This window comes from Neoarius graeffei, chromosome 12 (assembly GCF_027579695.1).
Source record: "Neoarius graeffei isolate fNeoGra1 chromosome 12, fNeoGra1.pri, whole genome shotgun sequence".
NCBI lineage: Eukaryota > Metazoa > Chordata > Actinopteri > Siluriformes > Ariidae > Neoarius > Neoarius graeffei.
In genome coordinates, this window is record NC_083580.1 from 69,099,188 (window position 1) to 69,125,849 (window position 26,662).

The 26,662-nt window shown below is 42.0% G+C and overlaps 2 protein-coding genes across 2 annotated transcripts in view; one reads left to right on the forward strand and one right to left on the reverse strand.

The window, feature by feature from the left end:
* Positions 1–2,883: 2,883 nt before the first annotated feature.
* On the forward strand, positions 2,884–25,679 carry rin1a (Ras and Rab interactor 1a). The gene is made up of 11 exons (XM_060936312.1): positions 2,884–3,269; positions 12,922–13,110; positions 16,107–16,221; positions 16,328–16,400; positions 16,492–16,583; positions 16,849–17,417; positions 17,586–18,090; positions 18,186–18,494; positions 21,898–22,029; positions 23,527–23,687; positions 24,777–25,679. Exons 2-11 carry the CDS (start codon positions 12,922–12,924, stop codon positions 25,092–25,094), a joined length of 2,463 nt encoding a protein of 820 aa, XP_060792295.1. The 5' UTR covers positions 2,884–3,269; the 3' UTR covers positions 25,095–25,679.
* Positions 17,543–26,662, reverse strand: part of dpp3 (dipeptidyl-peptidase 3) — a 34,582-nt gene continuing 25,462 nt past the window's right edge. The window contains exon 19 of the mRNA XM_060936317.1: positions 17,543–18,075. The gene's annotated coding sequence lies outside the window, so the exon portion shown is untranslated. The remainder of the gene's footprint in view (positions 18,076–26,662) is intronic.

The window sequence follows — 26,662 nt, forward strand, 5'->3', positions numbered from 1 at the left end:
ACTTGTTTACTGAAGTTTAGTTTAACTAAATTACAACACTACATTAAAACATACAATAACGAGAATCATATGGCTTTAAACTACAACTACTTTTTTTTTTAACAATGTAAGACCGCTCGACGCGCTGTGGTTTATTAGCAATCTGTAGCTAGCATTTCTACGAAGGAAACGTTATATAAAAAGGCCACCAATCCGACATAACCGCATCTACTCTATTAACTCTAATTATAAAACGTCGCCCAAGATGAAGAATAATCCAAAAAATATCCAACCGAAATAACAAAAGACATCACAAACACCACAGAAGCGTGCTAGTTAATTAGCTACCATCTTACCTAACTCCGCACGGAATGCTTCATATCCGACTTCCGGTTGGCGGATGTTGCGCCTCATACAAGTCCGGGTTGAAACAAGTAACAACAGTGTATAAAGTTCCGGCCCTGACTGTCATGGCGTTGCATAGCTAATGTTTAGTTAAAATAATAACTACAATGTAATTGAATCCTTATGACATTTTCTCAATATTATATTTAATAGTACTTATGATGATTCAGCCTTGGCATCAGAAAGACTAGTAGTATTAGCTTTCTAACTAGTCGTAGGAGCCTGCTTGTTTTGGCCCCTCAAGGCATTTCACAAACTCAGGCTCATTCTCCTCTTATTTTGAAAGTCTTGTAAAATCCTAACTGTAATGACTATGAAATGTTAATTTTGTGTAGCTAAAAAGTGCATAATCTGAGTTTTATGGCAATGTACAGCCGTACGTTTTACCAGTGAAGAATTACGGTATTCTCTCACTCTCCTACTTTCTCCTCTACATTTCTCATTTTAAATCATTTGTTTCAATATCACTTCACACAACAACAGAAGAGAGTGATAATCATAAAATATTGCACATCTGCAGTATAGAGGGCATTTTAATGTGATTTTTTATTTTAAAGAAATGCTCACATGCTGCGCATGCATGTTACCTCACTGGCTTTGAGTCAGCCAGTCAAGATGAAGTGAAAATTGACAAGATGACTATTTGTATACAGAAATACCCCCGAAACTGAATCGTTGAAGACTGGAAAAAGGCTTTTTCTACTTTCCAAAAACTGTCCACTTTGGGTGAGTCTGTGCCCATGATAACATCAAATTCTTGTCCGTAGCTGACAGGAGTGGAATCTGATGTGGTCTTCTGCTGTTATAGCCCAGCCACTGAAAGGTTCAACATTTGGAGCATGTTGAGATACTTTTCTGCTCACCATGGTTGTAAAGAGTGATTATATAAGCCTTCCTGGCAGCTCAAACCAGTCTGGCTGTTTTCCCATTACCATTTCCACCCACAGAACTGTAGCTCACTTATATATATATATATATCATCTCATTATCTCTAGCCACTTTATCCTGTTCTACAGGGTCGCAGGCAAGCTGGAGCCTACCCCAGCTGAACCGTAGACACAGACAACCATTCACACTCACATTCACACCTACGGTCAATTTAGAGTCACCAGTTAACCTAACCTGCATGTCTTTGGACTGTGGGGGAAACCGGAGCACCCGGAGGAAACCCACGCGGACAACATGCAAACTCCGCACAGAAAGGCCCTCGCCGGCCACGGGGCTCGAACCCGGACCTTCTTGCTGTGAGGCGACAGCGCTAACCACTACACCACCGTGCCGCCCTGTAGGCCAAGTTTAAAAAAAAAAAAGAATAGACTAAAATATAACAGAATAAAGACAGATACAAGAGAAATATGATAGAATATATAATTATTAATAGAATATAGATAATTATATAATCTTTAATAAAATATATAATTATTAACAATAATAATTTAAATTCCAGTAGATTTTAGAATTCTTATGCAAATACTCAAAGTATAAATTGTAAACAAGATATTTTGAGTATTTTTCTAAAAAATTTTTTTGCGTTTCATCTATATTTTATTGTTTTAGCTGTTTAATGTCTAACTCAAGATACATGTCTTCATCTCATCTCATTATCTCTAGCCGCTTTATCCTTCTACAGGGTCGCAGGCAAGCTGGAGCCTATCCCAGCTGACTACGGGCGAAAGGCAGGGTACACCCTGGACAAGTCGCCAGGTCATCACAGGGCTGACACATAGACACAGACAACCATTCACACTCACATTCACACCTACGCTCAATTTAGAGTCACCAGTTAACCTAACCTGCATGTCTTTGGACTGTGGGGGAAACCGGAGCACCCGGAGGAAACCCACGCGGACACGGGGAGAACATGCAAACTCCACACAGAAAGGCCCTCGCCGGCCCCGGGGCTCGAACCCAGGACCTTCTTGCTGTGAGGCGACAGCGCTAACCACTACACCACCGTGCCGCCCATACATGTCTTTATATTAAGAAATAATAATGTTGTTGTTGATGGTAATTTACATTATTGAACATTACAAATACACATTATCTATTATAAATAATTAATAATTAGTAATAATAATGAGGAGGAGGAGGAGGAGGAGGAGGAAGGAGAGGAAGAATCATGTGGAGAACTAAGGGAATAGGGGACAGAATTTTGTTTGTAGGATTTATAGTTCTCAAGATTTGGGCCAAATTGTAAATCCTTGCGCTCTAGCGCCACCATTAGGCGCAATTTGGTCATTTCATTTAGCTGAGTAGTGACTGAGATCCGCATCTGCCTGTCAGGTTTGGTGTTGATGAGCGTGACAGTTTAGACTGCATGATTCATTTTTAGCAGATAATAATAATAATAATAATAATAATAATACAGGATAAAGCAGCTACAGATAATGGATGGATGGATGGATGGATGGATGGATGGATGGATGGATGGATAATAGTAGTAGGAGTAGTAGTAGTAAGTAGTAGGAGTAGGAGTAGTAGTAGTAGTAGTAAAGTGATTCAGGAAGCATTAGTGTGTCCAGATCACTATCATGCCCACAAGGTGTAGGCGACCGTCTAGGTTAAACCAGGCGCATGCGCAAATAACTTTAGCAAAGCAAAGGAACTTTTGGTTTTCCCATTCACAAAGATCAGAGTGGAAAACACGCAGAGGAAGCCGGAGTGTGAATAATGCCTGAATCACAGTTTCACACACTGGGGGGAAAGAAGCTGGGCGACGTCTTCTCACACACGTGGAAGAGGAACTAACCTGCCGATCAGCCAGCAGGAATTCACTGGGTTTTCACATCTTGCTGGATTTCAGCACATTTCATGGATCTGACAGCTTTGGGGCTCGGAGTCGTGTTTCAGCTCCTGTAAGTGTAAGAGATCCCGGAGGCGGAAAGGTGAGTGTGTGGACTCTTTTCCCAGCTACAGATCTGTGTGTTTTAGTGGGTTTACTGGGTCGGATTTAATGGACTGTTGTTGATTTTGAGTATGGAGTTCTTCCTGGATAAACTTTCTCTCTCCCTCGGGGAAGAACAGACAGCTGAGAGATCTGATCTGAGCCCTTCCTTCTTCACACACCCGGATCTCACTGCTTTATAAAGCATAGCCTGTTCACTACTACACACACAACTGTTAGGATGACTTGTCCTCAAAATAAAATGTGTGTGTTGACGATTCATTTCATAGTCATCTGATCTTACAGCACTGTTTTCACTTTCCAGTTTGAAAATTCCTTAAAAAAAAAAAAATCTTGTAGGAACAGGGTATTTATCTTATATACACAAGCGATTGAAATAACTTGTGCACACAAGATAATTTGTGAGTACAAGATTTAAAAAAAAAAAAAAAAAACCATCACCTTTCAGGACTTTAGGGTCTCCGTACTATTAGTTTACATTTTCTGGACATGTTTCTTGGTGGGCGGCACGGTGGTGTAGTGGTTAGCGCTGTCGCCTCACAGCAAGAAGGTCCTGGGTTCGAGCCCCGGGGCCGGCGAGGGCCTTTCTGTGTGGAGTTTGCATGTTCTCCCCGTGTCCGCGTGGGTTTCCTCCGGGTGCTCCGGTTTCCCCCACAGTCCAAAGACATGCAGGTTAGGTTAACTGGTGACACTAATTGACCGTAGGTGTGAATGGTTGTCTGTGTCTATGTGTCAGCCCTGTGATGACCTGGCGACTTGTCCAGGGTGTACCCCGCCTTTCGCCCGTAGTCAGCTGGAATAGGCTCCAGCTTGCCTGCGACCCTGTAGAAGGATAAAGCGGCTTGAGATGAGATGAGATGTTTCTTGGTATGTAGTGATGAACATGAGTGTGAATATGTTCTGCCCGTGTCTGTGTCAGTTTTCTCAGGGTGCTCCGGTTTCCTCCACAGTCGAAAGACATGCAGTTAGGTTACCATGGGGCAGCCATGGCCTGAGGTTGGGCTGAAGTGCCCTTGGTATGCTCTGGGTATGGGTGTGTGCATGTGTATGTTCACTGCTTCAGATGGGTTCGAAGAAGAAACAACCTTTGTCACATGCACACTTCAAGCACAGTGAAATTCATCCTCTGCATTTAACCCATCTGAAGCAGTGAACACACACATACACACCCAGAGCAGTGGGCAGCCACACTAGAGCGCCCGGGGAGCAGTCAGGGGTCAGGTACCTTGCTCAAGGGCACTTCAGCCCAAGGCCACCCCACGTCAACCTAACTGCATGTCTTTGGACTGTGGGGGAAACCCATGCAGACACAGGGAGAACATGCAAACTCCACACTGAAAGGCCCTCGCTGGCTGGATTCGAACCCGGAACCTTCATGCTGTGAAGAACCGTGCCGCTCTTAAATGCAGAGGAGGAATTTCACTGTGCTTAAGTGTACGTGTGATAAATAAAGGCTTCTTGTCTTGAATAGTAGTTCATCTCTGTGTTAGCCCTACAATAGATTGGTGACCTGCCCAGGGTGTACCCCACCTCTCACTCGAAGTCAGCTGAGATTGGTTCCAGCTTCCCTGGCGACCCTAAAGGATAAGCGGTATAGATAATGGATGGAAGGATGTTTTTATTCTAGAAATGACAAAAAGGGAACTTGTTGCTGGGGTGGTACCCTCAAGCATACACCCTCCTGTATACCTTTCTAGTATGTACAGTGTACCTAAAGCTTTCCTCTAAAAGGCAATTATGGTCCAATCACCTACCTTAAATCTGTTAAAGGTACCAAAGACAAGGGACCACACCAGCAATAAGGAAAGGCCAAATGAATACCCTTTCTTTCCTGACAGTGTATATAACCCAAACCAAAGCCTGGAGTGAATTACCAGTGCAGTGTTTTAACTGCTTCTATGATACCACTTCCAGACTCATAGTTGTTATGCAAAATTACCACAAACACCTCCAAAGCACATACTTATAGGCTTCCACCCCACCAAGCCTAGACTTGCTAGGCTCATTTGCACACCCTATAAGTAGAGCTATGTTCCACCCATGCCTAAACAAGAACTCTGTTAACTTTTCACATTAAACGATTGCTGAAGGTTTTCTTCAAGCTTACAGCCAATTCTAAAATCTTTTTAAAATCTGTGTCTCTAGGAAAAGTCTGAACTATAGAATTGTATATCGAATTAGAATGCAGTAAAATAAAAAATATGTGTAAATTATAGAAGAACATAAATTACACCATAAAGTTGGTATAAAACCTTTATAATGCATAACATCCCTGGTGAAAATCTTTCAAATATCTTCAAGGACGTGTAAAGTTCTTTATGAGGGTCTTTAAGGATCCCGTTGAAGAGCTCAACAAAGATCCTCAAAAGATCTTCAAGAATCTTCAATTTTTTTTGCCAAGATCTTCAAGGATCTACAAAGTTATTTTCAAGATCTTCAACAATCTTAACAAGGTCCTTAGAAGGATCCTTCTAAGATCTTTGAAAGATCCTTGTTGAGTCCTTGAGGATCTTGCAGGATCCTTGCAAAGATCTTGCGAAGACCTTGACAAAGATCCTTATCACATCCTCAAAGATCCTAGCAAAGATCTTAACAAGATCCTTAGAAGGATCCTTCTAAACTCTTTGAAAGATTCTTGTTGAATCCTTGAGGATCTTGCAGGATCCTTGCTAAGATCTTTGGGGGGATCATTATGAGGATGTTTGTCGGATCCTTAAAAGATCTTTGTCAAATCTTTGAGGATCTTTGCAAATAATTTTGCATATGAAGATCTTTCTAAGATCCTTTAAGGATCTTTGGCAGGTCTTTGACAATCCTCATGGATCCTTAAAGATCCTGTGAGGTTTTTCACCAGGGATGGTTAGCGATAAATAGATAGACATCTCATTTTCTCCTATCGCTCTTCAAATGACCTTTGTAAAATTCAGTGAGCTATAAATGGTATTAGTTTAAAGTGAGTTTGAAAGTTGTTTTTTTTTTTCCAGATTAGTGTGTGTCAGTGGGTGGGAAAGCCCTGTAGGATGTGTGGGCCAGTGTTGCTATAGCAGCCATCTGCTGCTAAAAAAGAGTATTCTTCACCATCCTACTCATAAGCAGCTTATGCCAGGGGTACCCAAACTTTAATACTAGAAACTTCTTACTGTCGCCCCACAGCAAGAAGGTTCTGGGTTTGAACCTCACAGCCTACTGGGGCCTTTTTGTGTGGAGTTTGCATGTTCTCCCTGTGCCTGCATGGGTTTCCTCTCCCATTCCAAAGACATGCCGATTAGGTCAACTAGCTACTCTAAATTGTCCATAGATGTGAATGAGAGTGTGAATGGTTGGCTGTCTCTGTCAGTGCGTTTACATGCACATAGAGAAAATAGAATTTCTGCCGTAGCTCGACTGAAATCGAAGTTCTAAATGCCATGGAAACACCTTAGCTCGGCTGAAATCGAACCAAACTGGATTTCTCGTAATCGAGCTACGCGACCTAGATTATGCGATTGTAGCCGAGCTACTTAGTGCATGTAAACTCTATCGAGCTACGGAGTCGAGCTACTCACTTCAGCACTGCCCCTTCCGGAAGTGATGAGTGACGAGACCACAAGCGGGAAACACAACAGCCTCGGTCGGCATGACAACAGTAATAGTAGCGAGCAACAGAAGAGGTCAGGAGGAACAAGGAGGAACTGCTTCTTATTATTGTTAAAACAATATCTGAAGTTTTTTTCATATAAAATATCAAAAACTTGTGAACACGGAACTGATAACTTTGCTTTTACTCTTGAATAGCTCTTCTTCATGACGACAACCGGAAGTGTACCAACACGATGGGGCGTGTAGCGCCACCTGTGGCTCGGGTGCACAATGTACCTCACACAATAGCTCGATTTCCTTGTGTGCATGTAGGATTGGATTTCTCTGGCACCCCTGCTGGGACCCTTAGCTCGATTACCGACAGTAGCTCGATTTGGATGTGCATGTAAACGCACTGTGTGTTAGTTAGCCCTGTGATAGACTGGCAACCTGTCAACCCCACATCTTGCCCAAAATCAGCTGGGATCGGCTCCAGCTTCCTCCCGACCCTGACGGATAAGCGCTGTAGAAAATGGATGGATGGATGAATGGAAAGTGTCATAGAACTACAAAAACTATCAGTAGACACGACAAGTTGATCAGTATTTTATTTTGTATTGTAATAGTTTCAAATACTGATTCATTTTATTGCACAATTCATATTTTGATTTCAGATTTAGTTAAAGGTTCTGACTGCAAAGTTGAGTTCTGGGCAAAATGTTCTATTTCTATTCCTGTTGGAGTTTCGAGATGTTTTGCTGCACACACACACACACAGTGTATCCTGTGTGTAAATGTTTTGCCGAGATAAAAAGCGTCTCGCGTTTTACGATTCCAGAGATCGCCAAAGCAAGTGAGCAACAATGTCACATGACCACCGTGAGGTGTGTTTGACCTACTTTTAACCAAAACAAGTCGGCATGGGCAAACATGGCGGACTCGGCTCGCCCACCAACTAAAAGCCAGCAGAAAAGAAAAGGAAAGCCTGCCTCGTGAGTGCAACTGCAAGATAGAGCAAAGTTAGATGACATGTCATTTTTCTGGACAGATAACTAAATCATTCTAGCTAGTACTTAGCTATCTTAGCCTTAGTATGCATGGGCTCGACTCCATGGTAGTGAGTATGGAGTTATATACCGAATGTTTTATCTTACAGAGAAAGAAACAGTAACACAAAAGCAGTAACAGAGAAAAGATATATTCGTCTTTTGTTTCACGGATCTATTCGCGAATGTCAACCACAACTTACATCCCTGCGACTCAAAACTCTCCAAGGTCGATGCAAAGTCATGATGTTGTCTGCACATCGCCATCTTGGTGTGATACAGTTCCATAATTATGCTAATTAATTAAAACTCCTCACGCTCGGCTGTTTCCGTAGGGCCATACTGTTTACCTCAAGAGGTAGGAAAAGGGTCCCAAAAACAGAGAAAAGCAACCCTCAGTACTTCAAAATGATCACATCTCATCTACATCTCATCTACATGTTCTTGCGAGACATAGGAAAATGCCATGCGCAATAAGAAAAAAATGTGAAAATTTCAGATAACTGCAGTCAGCACCTTTAATGATTAGAAATGTGAAGAACAGCGATTATCAGTGTCAGATCAGCGTGCATACAGCACATTGCTAATAATTATTTCTCTAAATAAATGTGAAATCTTTGACTTCTTGGATACCCTGTATTAATGCAAAAGTCTTGTGTAGTTTTGCATCATAAGATAGACCTTATTCGCGTTCCACAATGGAGGAACCAAAGGTTTAGTTTGACAGAAATTCTAAAACCTAGTCATAAAACTTTAATAGTTATGATGATGTTCATCCTTTGGGGTTGAAGATGACCATGACTTCAAGTTGGTGGGTGGCGGTTGTGAGTCCGGAGGTGACCGATGAAGCCAATCCAGGCTCCGAAGTTATACCCACTTGTCGACATTCCACATGCCAAGGTTGAGTACCTTCACTATCTTTTTGTTGTATTTCGACCGCTGAGCGAGATCCCCACCAGCCACGGTGTGCTGGCCAGAGTGAGGTGAAGCAGGCTATGTTTGGGGCACCTTTTCTAGCCCCTTCCTACATGGAGGTGAGCAGAGCGAATCCTGAACAGGGCTGCTCAGATACCCAGGGGGCTGCTGAACTTTGCTGCTGTTTTGCTCCAGCAGAGAGTGACCCTATGCCCTGGGCTGCCTTTGTGCAGGTTTGTGACTACAGCTTCCAGTATTTCCGCAGCTACTGCTTCGCCACTTGCCCATCGCCATAGGGCTTGAATTTGAAATCATGACTTGTGCATGACTGGGATTAGAGTGAGGGAGAGTTGCACAGCTGTCAGCCTCACTCTCTCATCCCGAACTAACTGGGTCCAGGGGCAAGACAGACTCAAGATGGCTGGAGCTAGGTAAGAATGCAGTGAATGGCCAACAGTGTTCTACGTGTTGCACTGTGCCTTGATCACGCTCCACAGACGCTTTGCTGGGTCTGCCTTCCTGCCCGTTGAACCACCAGGTGATGGTCTCCTCCGTGCAGCCTGCTGAGTCCAGTCTTCAGTTGTAACCTTGACCAGGGGGAGCGAGGGGTTACTAGTGCTTGTGCAAGGCACCATCCCAGACTAGTGGAGGGAAGGAGATCAGGATGCAGTGGATGGCCAACAGTGTTCTACATGTTGCACTGTGCCTTGATCACGCTCCACAGACGCTTTGCTGGTCTGCCTTCCTGCCCATTGAACCACCAGGTGGTGGTCTCCTCCACACAGTCTGCTGAGTCCAGTCTTCGGTTGTAACCTTGACCAGGGGGAGCGAGAGGTTACTAATGCTTATGCAAGGCACCATCCCAGGCTAGTGGAGGGAAGGAGACACCATACTACTCCATTGCATGGCGGTCAAGGACGGCACATATCCACTGCCCTAATATAGATTCTACACTATATTCTGTAAAACATTCTACACTATATTCCATAACACATCTTCCACCATGTTCTATAACACTCTTTATAATATATTCCATATGCATTACACTATATTCTGGAACACATTCTACACTATTTTCAATAACAGACTACCCAAATATTTTTCACAACACATTTTATACTATATTCTATAATATATCCTACACTATGTTCTATAACACACTCTATACTATATTCCGTAACACATTGTGCACTATATTCCACACATTGTATAGGTGGACCAAGAAAAAAACCTGTCCTCTAATTAATGAGCTGACATAAGTGTGTAGTTGCCGCCTCACAGATCCAGTGTCCTGTAGTGTCTCCAGTTTATTACAGTGTGTAGATCAGAGAGCAGCTTCACTCCTGATTCTCAGCCATATATTATATATCTCTCACACACCGATCAGCCACAACACCATGACCGCCGACCGGTGAAGCGAACCACACTGACCATGTTGTTACAGTGGCACCTGTCAAGGGGTGGGACACATTAGGCAACAACAGAACAGCCAGTTCCCAAAACCGATGTGCTGGAAGCAGGAAAAATGAGCAAACGCAAGGACCTGAGCAACCTCGACAAGGGCCAAGCGATGGCTAGACGACTGGGTCTGAGCACTTCCAAAACGGCACATCCCGCGGCGTGCCCCTGGCATGCAGCGGCCAGCACCCACCAAAGGCGGTCCAAGGAAGGACAACCTTCAAACCGCCAACTGGGCCATGGCCGCCGAAGGCCCATTGATTTGCATGGGGCACGAAGGCCAGCCCACACGGTCCAATCCTACAGAAGAGCCACTGCAGCACAAACCGCCAAAAAAGCCAATGCTGGCCAAAACAGAAAGGTGTCAGCATCAACGTTTGGACACACTTTATAATTCAATGGTTTTTCTCTATTTTATTAATTAAAAGACACCCAACATCTCAAAGCAATGATGGATGTCGCCTCCCTCCACCCAGCCAAGCGATTCCCAACACAATATGGACGACTACAGCTGCAGAACAGGGCCATTTCATTGGCCCTGTCAAACATTAATAGTTATAGCACTCTGCAGTGGGTAACATTTGCAGCAGAAGGTCATGAAGGCCTGTTAAGTTTACATTATTGCAGATTCTTCTTTAATTATTTCAAATTTAGGGTTTGGGCATTTTGTAAATGATATTTCATAGTTTTATGATGGTATTAAAGATGTTAAGGCTCCGAATAGATAGGTTCAGTCAAAGAAGCTCAACACGGAAATGTTGGGAAATTAGTCAGGTCATGACAAACAGCACTCACATGACCAGGAGGAGGAATGAGCCCCAGGGGGAAGTTTCCAAAATCCAGTAATAACAGGAGGTCAGCAGGAGAAATAAGGCACATGTTTGTGTAGAAAATAACCATTAATGGAAAAAGTTACACAATCCTGATGAGATGACTGGAAATTAAAATGAAGAAGTGTTGAGTATTTACTGAAAGGGGAGCTCAGAGGGTCAGAACAGTTCAGTTGTTCGTTATAGCTTCGGCAATCATTGCAGCTGAATATTTAATTAATAAAATGTTTAAACTGTTCATATTAGGACAGAAGATGGTTGTTACATAAATATATATTTTTAAAAAGTTCTGTTTCATATCTGCTGCCCCAGTACATATGAATCATGCCTACTAAAATAAGCGCTCTTCAAAAAGCACTACCATATTATTAGAACATTGATATTTTAACATCACAGAATGAGAGATGTTTGTTTGTAAAGGTTGAAAATTAGCAATTTCATCTGAGTTAAATATTTTATCACTTTGAAATTGATTATGGTATTGTGCTCCACTGTGTACACCATGTAGAATTAGCAGTGCGAATAAAGCTATTGTTTAAAAGATTAGAAACGACCAATTCTGAAGTAAATGAAAAGTATTTCTCCTTGGACTTGATATCATTACACATTCAATCGATCAAAGTTACGCTAATAGGTGCCTGGGGTGGGGTGTGAAGTGTAGTCAAATTCATTCTTTTGTTTCATGAAAGTGGTAAAAATAACTAAGCATTCCTGGACTTCAGGCAAAAACTGTTCAGTATTTAAATCGAACATTGCACCCTTTCCATACATTCAAATGACAGAATTGTTATTTCTTTGTATTTAAAGGTAATATGTTGTTTACACATAAACTGGGGGCGGCACGGTGGTGTAGTGGTTAGCGCTGTCGCCTCACAGCAAGAAGGTCCTGGGTTCGAGCCCCGGGGCCGGCGAGGGCCTTTCTGTGTGGAGTTTGCATGTTCTCCCCGTGTCCGCGTGGGTTTCCTCCGGGTGCTCCGGTTTCCCCCACAGTCCAAAGACATGCAGGTTAGGTTAACTGGTGACTCTAAATTGAGCGTAGGTGTGAATGTGAGTGTGAATGGTTGTCTGTGTCTATGTGTCAGCCCTGTGATGACCTGGCGACTTGTCCAGGGTGTGCCCCGCCTTTCGCCCGTGGTCAGCTGGGATAGGCTCCAGCTTGCCTGCAACCCTGTAGAAGGATAAAGCGGCTAGAGATAATGAGATAAGACACATAAACTGCATCTGTAATAAGAAGCCTTTTGTCGAATTCTCACGTAATAAGCCAAAACACTTGTCTGAAATTTCATCGAACTTCATTACTATATAAAAATTAACCATATAGGATTATTCTTAGGGCGGCACGGTGGTGTAGTGGTTAGCGCTGTCGCCTCACAGCAAGAAGGTCTGGGTTTGAGCCCCGGGGCCGGCGAGGGCCTTTCTGTGTGGAGTTTGCATGTTCTCCCCATGTCCGCGTGGGTTTCCTCCGGGTGCTCCGGTTTCCCCCACAGTCCAAAGACATGCAGGTTAGGTTCACTGGTGACTCTAAATTGACCGTAGGTGTGAATGTGAGTGTGAATGGTTGTCTGTGTCTATGTGTCAGCCCTGTGATGACCTGGCGACTTGTCCAGGGTGTACCCCGCCTTTCGCCCGTAGTCAGCTGGGATAGGCTCCAGCTTGCCTGCGACCCTGTAGAACAGGATAAAGCAGCTAGAGATAATGAGAAATGAGGATTATTCTTAAAGGGCATGTCTTGAGATCTCAGATGTTTACTTGGGCTACCCAAGAAAAAGGAAGTGTGTTTGTGTGAGTCACTTGCTCAGGTGTGGTATTGTTTCATACATTTTAGATGCAGGACGACCATGTGTACGATTATCCAGATGTCCATCCAGTAGGAGAGAAGAGGATATGTCCTCAACGAGGCTCCTTAAAGAGCATCAGTGTGCTGGACCGCCTGCTGCTCACGTACCCTGTATGGCTGCAGTTGTCTATCAACTCAGCCACAGCACTTCACATCCTACAGCGTGAACCCCCAGGGGTGAGGAACACCCACTCACAGACTGACACTGCCAAACGTTCTAATTAACAGTTATTCACTAATGGTGACGTGAATATCGGTGAGTAATAACTGAGATGAAGTCGAGGTTATTATTTGCCGATATTCACTCAGCCTGAGGCTGATCATTATTTTAGTATAAATACACAGGTGATTATTAAAAAAAAAGTAATATTTAAAAAATCTTTTATTTCAAACTTCAAAATCAGCATGCAAATGTAATAACAGCGAGCGCAGACTTGTGTCACTTATCTATGCCGACTCACATAAAATATTTTGTTTTGAAATCGATAAAATAAAATCACACTTCTACCTTACCTTTGAAACTTTTAGACTGAACTTCGGAGTATCTTTAGTGCTTTTAGGAACAGCATTTTCTTTCATAATTTGAAATTCTTCCTCACTTACGGTGACAAAGCAATTGGCCGCCATTTTGCAAGGTCGCTCGAGGTGATTATCGAGAAATAGTCTGAATTTCTCGACCAATCAGCATGCGCAATTTTCTATAATCACCTCCGTATTCATACTAAGGCATATTAATCAAAATTAGTTCAAATTTGTCACAAACTCCAGAAAGTCTAAGGTGCTCTGCACTAACATAGTTCTGGCATCAACAAGAAACTCAGTCTTCAAGTACAACCCCGATTCCAAAAAAGTTGGGACAAAGTACAAATTGTAAATACTGTAAAAACGGAATGCAATGATGTGGAAGTTTCAAAATTCCATATTTTATTCAGAATAGAACACAGATGACATATCAAATGTTTAAACTGAGAAAATGTATCATTTAAAGAGAAAAATTTGGTGATTTTAAATTTCATGACAACAACACATCTCAAAGTTGGGACAAGGCCATGTTTACCACTGTGAGACATCCCCTTTTCTCTTTACAACAGTCTGTAAACGTCTGGGGACTGAGGAGGCAAGTTGCTCAAGTTTAGGGATAGGAATGTTAACCCATTCTTGTCTAATGTAGGATTCTAGTTGCTCAACTGTCTTAGGTTTTTTTTGTCGTATCTTCCGTTTTATGATGCGCCAAATGTTTTCTATGGGTGAAAGATCTGGACTGCAGGCTGGCCAGTTCAGTACCCGGACCCTTCTTCTACGCAGCCATGATGCTGTAATTCATGCAGGATGTGGTTTGGCATTGTCATGTTGGAAAATGCAAGGTCTTCCCTGAAAGAGACATCATCTGGATGGGAGCATATGTTGCTCTAGAACCTGGATATACCTTTCAGCATTGATGGTGTCTTTCCAGATGTGTAAGCTGCCCATGCCACACACACACTAATGCAACCCCATACCATCAGAGATGCAGGCTTCTGAACTGAGCGCTGATAACAACTTGGGTCGTCCTTCTCCTCTTTAGTCCGAATGACACGGCGTCCCTGATTTCCATAAAGAACTTCCAATTTTGATTCGTCTGACCACAGAACAGTTTTCCACTTTGCTACAGTCCATTTTAAATGAGCCTTGGCCCAGAGAAGACGTCTGCGCTTCTGGATCGTGTTTAGATACGGCTTCTTCTTTGAACTATAGAGTTTTAGCTGGCAACGGCAGATGGCACGGTGAATTGTGTTCACAGATAATGTTCTCTGGAAATATTCCTGAGCCCATTTTGTGATTTCCAATACAGAAGCATGCCTGTATGTGATGCAGTGCCGTCTAAGGGCCCGAAGATCACGGGCACCCAGTATGGTTTTCCGGCCTTGACCCTTACGCACAGAGATTCTTCCAGATTCTCTGAATCTTTTGATGATATTATGCACTGTAGATGATGATATGTTCAAACTCTTTGCAATTTTACACTGTCGAACTCCTTTCTGATATTGCTCCACTATTTGTCGGCGCAGAATTAGGGGGATTGGTGATCCTCTTCCCATCTTTACTTCTGAGACCCGCTGCCACTCCAAGATGCTCTTTTTATACCCAGTCATGTTAATGACCTATTGCCAATTGACCTAATGAGTTGCAATTTGGTCCTCCAGCTGTTCCTTTTTTGTACCTTTAACTTTTCCAGCCTCTTATTGCCCCTGTCACAACTTTTTTGAGATGTGTTGCTGTCATGAAATTTCAAATGAACCAATATTTGGCATGAAATTTCAAAATGTCTCACTTTCGACATTTGATATGTTGTCTATGTTCTATTGTGAATACATTCTCAGTTTTTGAGATTTGTAAATTACTGCATTCCGTTTTTATTTACAATTTGTACTTTGTCCCAACTTTTTTGAAATCGGGGTTGTAATTCCTGGAAAATGGCTTCATTTTCAAATAATATAAAAGGCACGCAAATGTTAAGAATCATGGACAAAATACAAAAGAATACTTGTATTATTCCACAAAATTGAGTCGTACATGAACTGATAGCCGCCAAGTTGGCTATAAGCCATGTACGATGAGATTGAGTGGAATAACTGTTTTATTCTATCCACATTCACTGGATTTTGAGAAACAGAGCATTTTTATTTTTTGCAAATTCGATAAATAAAAACTTTATACAAAACGTCAGACAAAATCATTTCCACTCAGGCGGACTTCTTAAAAACCTATCGATGGCTGCACAAATTGACTTTAGTGTTGTTGTTGTTTTGTAGAAAGTGCCGTCTTGCTGTCGTGCCGAAGCATAGAATAGCTTTAGACACTTATTTAATTCTTCCTTGGACATTTCAGTGATGTAATTTTCAAACTTCTTTGACCTTTTGAACCAGTCTAAAAAAAAATTCAACACATTTTCATGTTTAAAGATGATGAATGTAAACAAACGGCGAAATTTGTATTTTTTGGGTTTTGTTTTCGAGTAAGGTTTTTATTTCCTCCTCGGTTGGTTCAGCAACACGCTGTGCCATTTTGTTTTTCTTTACTCATGGTATATGAGCTGATATCCTTGTAGTAGAGTAGCCAATCAGAGCACGCGACTGCTCATATCCAGTGAATGTGGATATTGTCAAATATAATGTTTACTCCACATTTTGTAGACTTTCCTGGTGCGAAAGTCCAATACATCCCAGATGAAAATGCTGTGTGTCAGGCTAGCGGATGATAGCGTGCCATCTTTTGTCAAACAGTTTGTCATCCGAGAGAAGGACTCAAGTGAGTAATATGATAAGCAAGAGGCACAACAGTTGGACAGAACAATTTTGAACAATTACATGTGATAAATATAGATATTCACTAACAGTCATCCTCTACTCCCCAGCCTTCTCTTTGGAGACCTCATCTATCAGTTTCCCAGATCTTTGTAGACTCATTGCCTTCTACTGTGTCAGCCGGTATTAATCAGCTAATTCCTGACAGTTCTTATTCGATTCTTTTTGCCGTTATTGTTCAAGTCAATGATATATTTAACTTACTTTCCATTAGGGATGTTCTTCCTTTCACTCTGGAGATGCCAGAGGCCATAGCCAAGGCTTCATCCCACAAACAGTTGGAATCCATCTCTCATATGGGTGTGGGTAAGTACATGGATGGTTTTACTGTAGACTGTGGTCATCCAAGTCCTTTAAAGTCTGGAAAGTCAGTTAGTAAATACAGATTGTCACTATTATAATGTAGGTTATGGTAAGACCTAGGTTAGGTTTAGTTTCATCACTGAAGCTCAAGTTGGACTATGATTAAGATATAAAAGAAATGGTCCAAACCTTCATTTTCTTGATCCTTTAAATACTTATACAACATTATGGTGAACATTAAAATTATCCATTGCCATGTTTCATCCAGAGTTCTGGAGTTCCCAGTTAAACTTTCGTGGGCCTCGCAGTGATCCTCCACCAGTCCAAGAACCTGTACTCCCAAATCCTCAACCACAACACTCTACTACATCTACTAGCACCGGTGCAACATTGTTCCAAGAGTTCTGCCCAATCCAAACCCGAAGTCCTTCTGAACTTGATTTGGGAGCAGGACAGGGAGCTTTATGTTTCATCAACCCACTGTTCCTCCAAGAGCATCCCATTCGTGGTCCCATGCGCAAGCGTCATCTCTTTAAACGCAGCATAAAGGTTCGCGTCTCCACTGAAACCACGAGTTCGCTCTCACCACCGGTCACCCCACCACCTCCTCCACCACTACTTGCAAAAGCCAAGAGTAAAGGAAAGAATGTGCAGCAAACTGAAGTGGTTCAAACCAACGAGGAGAATAAGAACGATGGTGAAGTCGATGAGGGAGATTCAGATTATTTACAGCCTTGTCTTGCTCTCCCAAAGAACACTTGTTCTGCAATAGTCACCCCGACCCTCTCTCCTACAGCTGAGGAGGAGGATTACCAGTTGCCCAAAGCCTTTCTGCAGGTATAATACACTTTGCCCTCAAATCAATCACACTTTAGGATAAACACAAATCAGCATATAAATAACTACTGCACGTTAATCCTTTGAATATGAGCTTCGCTAATCAAATGCAATGCATAGCAAAGTTTCATTTGTATGGTTTACTCATTTGCTTTACAACTCGTACAGGCACAAAGAAAAGTCACAGTGGAAAGTGAAGAGGAAAACGAGGATGAAGATATCGGACTCGTACTTGAGAAAAGAAAGGCACCTTCCCTCACAGAGTTGGACAGCAGCAGCTCCATTAGCAGCCTTGATGAGACTGAAGAGAGTCCCCAGAGACCTGCCCTCACACGGGGCACTAGTAACCCCATCATCCCCTCTCCACATCCTCCCCACCAGTCTGTTTCTGCCCTGCGAAAGATGAGTGCAGCCTTTGTGTCCTTCTTCGTGCCAGGAAAGAGAGTCATACGGCTGGTGGAAGACCTTTCTCATGACAGGCGTATGGCGTTTGGGGCTCTGGTACAGGACTTCTTGAGGGAACAAAGGGAAGCATTGAAGCCACAGTGCCTGACCACCACCGTGGAGCTGCTGCAGGGTTTGCGTCGCTTTCTCAACCAGGCGAAGGTGTTCCTCTTGGAATGTGGAGAGCTCGAGCCGCCCATCGAGACCCTTGTGCCTGAGGATGAGAAAGGTACACAGCACAGAAACCAAAAAAAAATTATGTAACACGCTACTTCTAGGCTTCAAGACAATAAGCTAGGTGTGTTTATACATGTGTTTTTGCAGATCAGACACTGGAAAAAGCCTTGTTCCGCTGTGTAGTGAAACCTCTGAAAGGACAGATTGATACTGCACTCTATAATATGCGTGAACGTGATGGCTCGTTTAAGAGGCTGGCTGAAAGTATGATGAGAGCCAGAGATTCTTCACCACGAGAGCTTTTTGGAGTGCAAGTGGCTGTACCTGATGTTCATGGCATTGAGAAAATAAAGCACAAGATGTCTCTTATGCGACGGGCCTATTCACCTATTGATAAAGTAGTTTTGCTCCTGCAGATCTGTAAGCTCATCTATAAAGCCATGAAGACCAATACTGGTGAGGATTGCTTGAAGTACTGTACTTGAATATGACTCACCTTGTGAATGTATTCCTTGGAGAGAATAGATATGTAAATCATTATAAAATATACAGTACTGTGCAAAAGTCTTAGGCACCGTTTGTTTGTTTTCCATACAAACTTTGTTATAGATTTCTATTTTATGACTTCTACATTAGCGAGTCAGTACAAAAGTTCTGCAGTTTTTCCATGCCTGTTATATTCAGTAGAGTGCATGAGCCTTTATCGCATACACATCATGAAGCTGACAAGAACTCAGCTATGTCATCTAAGGCAACTGCTCTATATAAAATGGCAAGATAAAATCCCTGATGTGGAAGTTCTCAGACGAGCCAAAACCGTTAGTGTTGAAGCTATTATAACAGTGTCCCAACTCAGGTGGGTGGGTCATGTGCAAAGGATCAGGGATGAGAATGGGACATTTAAAAAAAAAAAAACTCTGAAATGTCTGCCAACTTTCCCACATTTTATATATATATATATATATATATATATATATATATATATATATATATGAGTGATTCCACGCTTATGGGTACTGAAATGGGAACATGAACTTATTCACCTAAAACCATTTCTTTTTTTACCATCAGGTCACAAAACATGTAATCTTTAATGAATGATATGTTAAAAGATAACTTTAATTTTCTGAGATGTAATAAAAACATATTTATATGCCAAAGTCAAGCCTATGAGTTCCAAAATGATGTCTGTTCCATTACTTCTGTTACGATTGTCCATCTCGCGTCTGTTACAAATTAATTACAATCTAGCTATATACCATGTTAATCTTATTGAAAGAATGTGTATGTTTATTCTACTACACATGTTTATTAATTATATTTGCTAAAACATCACCTTCCTATGTTTCAAAAAGTAATTCTACATTGTTAAAATTGAGAATATATATGTCCACAACACTTCTGTTACGTTCTGACTTTGGCATATAAATATGTTTTTATTACATCTCAGAAAATTAAAGTTCTCTTTTAACATATCATTCATTAAAGATTACATGTTTTGTGACCTGATGGTAAAAAAAAGAAATGGTTTTAGGTGAATTTTTAAAAATAAGTTCATGTCCTCATTTCAGTACCCATAAGCGTGGAATCACTCATGTGTGTATATATATATATATATATATATATATATATATATATATATATGAATGAATGTTTTCAAATTCAATGATGGTTTAAAACATTTATAGACTTTAAGATAACAAATCCCTACAGATATAATTTTATATATCGTGAGCGATAATGGAGGTAACCGTAACGATATATTAGATTCCTCCTGACTCTATCTTTGACAATTTAAGTAAAACGTACCTTTGTGCTTTTTTGTTTTGATGTGCTCCTGGATGTTTCTAGCTCCTCTGTTTCCATAATTGATCATATCTGAGCACAGAATACACAGAACCTTTCCCGGCACGTCCACTTTTCGGATATGTTCCGTCAGGCACGTCGTCACAGTTTGTGCCCCTATCTGCACGGTAACGCTACTGTCGAGCCATGCCCATCGGAAACAGTTCTTTATCCCGTTCGATTTATCGATTTCCCTGGCACGATCCTCATTTTTGCGGTCCAAAACTTTCGCCATATTGGCAAAGTAACTTTGAAAACTAACCAAAATATCTAGAACTTAAGAAGTGATCAAAACCGTGTACGTATAGCTTGTTTCTCCGCGAATTGTAGAAGTGAGATGAAACTAGCGCCAAAACGTTGCCGAAAATCGTCGTGAGTTGTCGTTAGCATAAATATTGAAGAAAGCAATGACGATTTCCGTTATCACAGCTGCAACTAATTTTGCGATGAGCGCTGCCGAAAGATGCTGGCGGGCGGTCAGTCGGTCCTGCCTGCTTGTGCCACCACAAGCCTCACCTCGCGCCGACCCCCCCCCCCCGAAATTTTCTCAACGGATTTACACGTTTCACAAAAATGACATTTTCAGCGGGAAAAACTCGGAATTCCGCAGATCCGCGGAAAATTCTCATCCCTGAAAGGATACCTAACACGCATATACCAAAATTGGTATTCTATGGTGAGTTAAGTTGTGGACCAAGGAAGTGTGGTCGCTCAAAACTTCGCTTCAAAGATGTGCTGAAGCGTCATATGAAGACTAGTAGCATTTGTCACTCAACATGGGAACGTGAAGCTATGGACGAAAGCCATTGGCGTTCTGTTACTGTGAGGGCCATCAAAGAGGTGGAAAAGGCTAGAGAGGAAAAGTACTTGGAAAGACACAAAATCAGACACTCAAACCCCCCATTGACCACATTTTTCAAGTGTGAAAGATGCGAAAGATACTGGCGCTCGAAAACGGGTCTTGTAGCCCACAAACAAGCATGCCAAGCATTTTTTTTCACGACTTCACAGCATCATCGTAACAATGGACTGCCGAATACAAAAAGATTAGCGCGCCAAATGTTCGTTTTCCAGCACAAAATTAAATGTTACAGAAAAAAAAAGAGCTTGTATCTGAGCAGCATATTCCATAAGGGAGCACTTTTCAGATTAAAAAAGAAAACATAACGAAGGCTACTGGGTTTTGGTGCAAAATTAAGAAGTAAGCGTGATAAAGTGTCTAGAACAGGGGTCTTCAATCCTATCCACAAAGGGCCAGTGTGGCTGCAGGCTTTCATTCCAACCAAGCAGGAGCTACACCTGATTTCACTTGTTTAATCATTTCACCCTCATCTCCAGTCAACAATCAAGTGAGCCTCCAATTTGGCTGTAATGAAAGCCTGCAGCTACACCGGCCCTTTGCGGATAGGATTGAAGACCCCTGGTCTAGAAGAACTGTGGCTGGTTCTGCAAGATGCTCAGTAAAACCTACAGCTCATTTCCTTATAAAACTCATTGTACCTGAGACGACTATTTTTTTTTTGAAGCAAAGGGTCATCTCGCACCAAATATTGGCTTTGTTTAATTTATTATGGCTTACTGTTTATAGTGTTTTGTTTTTTTTTAATGTTGAAACATTTTTCATTATTTTTAAGCCATTTTTGGTCTCCAGCATTTCTTTACACGTGCCTTTTTCACAGTACTGTATATTTCTTGGTTTTATCAGTCAGTCAGTCAGTCAGTCGGGTTCAATGCCCGAACTGATAATCACATCACCAGTTTTTCATTGGCTAATCAGACACAAGGTACGCCACCACTCTTGCCGGAGCAGTTGGGGGTTAGGTGCCTTGCTCAAGGGCACTTAAGCCAGTCCTGCTGGTCCAGGGAATTGAACCAGTAACCTTTTGGTCCTAAAGCTGTTTCTCTAACCATTAGGCCATGGCTTCCCCTAAACCATGGCTTCTTGGTTTTATAATTCTACAAAATGTATTTTTGTATTTCCTTAAAACCTATACTCCTCCTCCTAATGAAACAGGGCAGGAATTTGGAGCTGATGACTTCCTTCCAGCTCTTTCCTATGTGATCGTGCAGTGCAACATGCCTGAGCTGTCTCTAGAGGTGGAGTACATGATGGAGCTTCTGGAAACCTCTTGGCTCACAGGAGAGGGTAGAGATATTTAAATAATATTGGCTGGCTTTTTTTCGTGGTCTATCAGATATATTCCATTCAGCTAGCATGATATTGAATGAGTCGAAGACGAGTAGCTGAATGGAATATATCTGATAGACCATGAAAAAAAAGCCAGCCAATAATATCATTATTATTATTATACATACTCTCTTCATATCAGCATTCTCGAAGGCCAATGCAAGCTTACCTGCGACTCGGTGCTGTTAGCACGGCAGTCCAGTTACCTTCTAGCCGGTGTAGCATTCAGCAGTAGCGTTAGCGAAGGCCAACAGGAGCTTACCCGCGACTTGGTGCTGTTAGCACAGCAGTCCAGTTACATTCTGATTGGTGTAGTGTTAGCGAAGGCCAATGCTAGTGCAGTCAAGCCAAATATGATTATTATTCTCTTCCCTGCGTAATTTACTTATAAAAATCAAAATTGACAACTACGCATAATGGAGCAACCTGGCAGCCAAAGTTCTCTCAAAATCTTCTGCTTTTAACGACGCAAACTTTGCGGCCATGTTTGTTTACAAACTATCAGTCGCTCGCGGGGAAGTTTTACGTCTCCTACGTGTCTCTTTTCCAGTTTTTCGATGTCTGTTGGTATGTTTTTCTCTTGTAAATATGTGTGAAGAATATATAATGAAGTTTTGGTAGCCTTTCAGGTGTTCAGCATGTCTTTTTAGTTTCAGTTTTCAGTTTATTTATTTAGTGCTTAATTATAGCATAGCTAATCCTAGCAGTAGTACTGGATTAGCCTCGTCTTCTCGCTTTCCCGACTGACAAAGAAACGATTCTGCGCATGCACAGCAGAAAAGTTTTGTCATTGGATCTTCGCATGAGGCGGCACGGTGGTGTAGTGGTTAGCACTGTCTCCTCACAGCAAGAAGGTCCGGGTTCGAGCCCCGTGGCCGGCAAGGGCCTTTCTGTGCGGGGTTTGCATGTTCTCCCCGTGTCCGCGTGGGTTTCCTGCGGGTGCTCCGGTTTCCCCCACAGTCCAAAGACATGCAGGTTAGGTTAACTGGTGACTCTAAATTGACTGTAGGTGTGAATGTGAATGGTTGTCTGTGTCTATGTGTCAGCCCTGTGATGACCTGGCGACTTGTCCAGGGTGTACCCCGCCTCTCGCCTGTAGTCAGCTGGGATAGGCTCCAGCTTGCCTGCGACCCTGTAGAACAGGATAAAGCGGCTAGAGATAATGAGATGAGATGTTCGCATGAGCGCCGAAGTGTGACGTCATGTCTTGACAACGTGCAGTATTACAACAATATTGCACGCCCATTCTCCATTGGGGAGACCGGCGTAATACATGGAGGAGAAGCGATAATATTGCATGCCATCAATAAACCCGCTAGAACGGAATAGAATACATATTTTCATTCCATGGAAAAAGTGGCCCATGTGTATAATAATAAGCATTATTAAATTAAAAAAAAAGTTTCCTATAGCATGCTCTTATGTTGGGCTTTTATGAACCCATTACTTTGTCAGGTGGATACTACCTGACCAGCATTTATGCCAGCCTTAGCTACATACAGAGTGAGCCAAAAGTTGTGCCTTCCAGTGGCCTTACCCACCAAGTCAAGGAATCTCTGAAGGAGTGGAGCCACCGGCGTAGCACAGAGTCCAAGAGCCAGAATGACATAAAACAGGTCAGTTATTGGGTCTTCTTTTGTAGAATAATATATAAAAGGCACAGGATAACAAGTAAGGGATAACACGCAGCAAGCCAGTCATTATTGCAAATAATGATGACAGGATAACAGGATGATGAAAGGGTGAATCACCCTCAAGGTGTTTATTTCACAATAATGACTGGCTTGCTGTACATTATCCCACTTATTATGCGCCTACTCAGTCAAGAAATCAATAATTGGACACATTGGTTTAAAAATTGTTTTATTGCTAAAAAAAAAAAAACAGTCCGTTCAATTCTACGGCTGGAATTACAGCCATAGCAACGTAAACGCTGTAGCCTTCTTAAGATTAGCCTGCTCAGCATTATGATTCATGATACTTCCACACAGTAACTTTTTTTTTTTTGGCCACAGGATGTCATGAATGAGCTGACACTGTTAATTTGATTATTAAAACAAAAAATTTACCAGCCTTCTTTCTGTGGATTGATATGATTGGACGTGGTGCTCCAGTGTCTGTGTCCATAGCAACTGTCTGCTATCAGCAATAACAGACCGTATAATGTTGCAATTGAATATTCAACAGAGCTGTGTAATAACTGATATTATTCTATCCATGTTTCACTGGATATGAGCAATTGCGCACTCTGATTGGCTAGGCTATCAGTTCATATACCGTGAGTAGAGAAAAACAAAAAATGGTAGAGTGTGTTGCTGAACCAACCGAGGACGAAATAAAAACTACTCGAAAACACCCCCCCAAAAAAATATGGAATTAAAGTATTTGATGGGAAAAAACATCTTATTTTTCATGAATTATTATTATAGGAGCAATTTGTAAAAAATGCTGCTGTCATTTCACTGGTTTGTTCTAAGCGGAAATGATTGGCAGACATTTTGTATAAAGTTTTTATTTATCGAATTTGCAAGAAATAAAAATGCTCCGTTTCTCAAAATCCAGTGAACGTGGCTAGAATAAAACAATTATTGCACTCAATCTCATTGTATATGGCTTAACAGACAACTCGGTGCTATGTACCTCGTTGGCCATCAGCTCATGTACAACTTGATTTCGTGGAATAACTTAAATATTCTGTCCTACAGAGGTTTGTAAAGGTGCTGTTCCAAGATGGAGAGTGCAGTTTGGTGAAGACATTGCAATGGAAGGCAGGGATCAGTGGAGAAGCTTTGACACAACTCTGTGCCATGAAATTTGGAGTGGACCAGCCAGATGAGTACAGCCTGTACTGGAGAAATAGTGGAAAGTTAATACCAGTTCCTCTGGACGCTCAGATTCAGGACCTGCAGAACATGGGTACCAGCAGTGCTCCACTCATTTACCAGCACTCTACTCAGGATATGAAATCCAGTAGGTTGACCAGAGGGGGAGCTTTGGACCTTTCAGGAGAAGCCTCAATGTGACCTTGTACCACTCCACACCACCCCACCCCATACCTTTGAAAAAGGAGAGAACAGCCAACAATCCACATTGACTGCACTGAGATGTTAAATAATTGGTTAAAACCCTGCGTACATTTGCTAAATCTTCTGAAAAGTTTTATTAATTTATCTAAAGATAAGTGAAAACTGAAAGTTGTAGACCTTTAGTACGAGTTGTATTTTATTTATACTTTGTGCCAAACGGTTGTTTCTCATTCATATGAGCTCCGAGAGAAATTCCTGTAAATTCTGCAAAATACGAAATTATTTAATTTCTGTAATAACACTAAGATTGATGTTATGTTATGACGACAGTGATGCTTTTACTTACTCGGTATATTTTATAGTCCAATATTTCCCACACTTTGCTTTGTAGTTCCTCTCCGCTGCACATTTTAATCATTTAAACTACCCACCCCATTCATCAGATAATATATTTGAAAAAAAAAAAAACTTTAAAAATCAGTGTCAGAATTGTATTACAGTAAAATATGGACTTAATATATGCTAAGGTTTGCTGTTTATGGTGAGAACATAAATTGTGATACTGTGCAAATTAATGTCCAAGAGGTCAATAAAGTTAAAAAAAAAAAAAAAAAAACCTAGCATTTCTTTTCTATATATTAACTCTTTTCATTATAGGTGTTGCATCAAATGTGATGAATTTATGACAATAGGGGTGTTCACACGGCAACTTTTACTCCGGTGTAGCACCGGGGCTGCCCCGGTAGAGTGTTCACACGGTACAAAGTTATACCGGTGTAGCCCCTGAAAGCTGCTTAAACCGGTGCAAATCTAACCCTGCTCGGGAGGTGGTTTAAGAAATTTACTCCGGAGTAAATGCTAGTTTGCGGGGCAGCACCGATATAAAGGCCGAATCCCATTTCACCCCTTGGCCCTTCCCCTCCATTTTGCGCGTTCACGTGAAGGGGTAGGGGTATCCCAATCCCAGTTAACGCGGAGGGGTAGGGGAAGGGGTAGGGCTTCTGTACCCCTCCAAACGGAGATTTTCCTGGAGCTGACTCCGAACGAAGGGGTTTGAGTGATTTCCCACAATGCCATGCGGATTTCAGCGAGATTTCATGCGGATTTCAGAAAGATGGCGGTTCCCGCGGCGAAAGATTGTCATAAATGTATTTTCTCCATTATTTACGTGTTTTAAGTTGTTATCCAGAGGAAACACGCCGCTTGATTCGCTTTCGAGCTGAGAATGAGCAGCGATTTCTGAAATCCAAGCTGCTGCTAAAAAGCTTTGGGAGTGAGTATTGTTTTCGGTTGCTTGACTGCGTACGTTTTGTTCTGTTATTCTCACTTTTATTGTTTACATGAGTGTTCTGACACCTCATTCTGTCGGATGTGGTGAACGAAGCGCCAAAGATATCCCATTCAGTGGTGTTAGTTAACAAATCACACCCTGCCAGCAGAGATTTCTGGTTCTGGCTCTGACTGTAGCGGCTGGTCGCAGCCAATGACGCATTTGGTCGCGTTTTGCTAATGTAAACGCTGACGGAGGTACGCGATGACGTATGCGATCGTTGAAGGGCTATCCC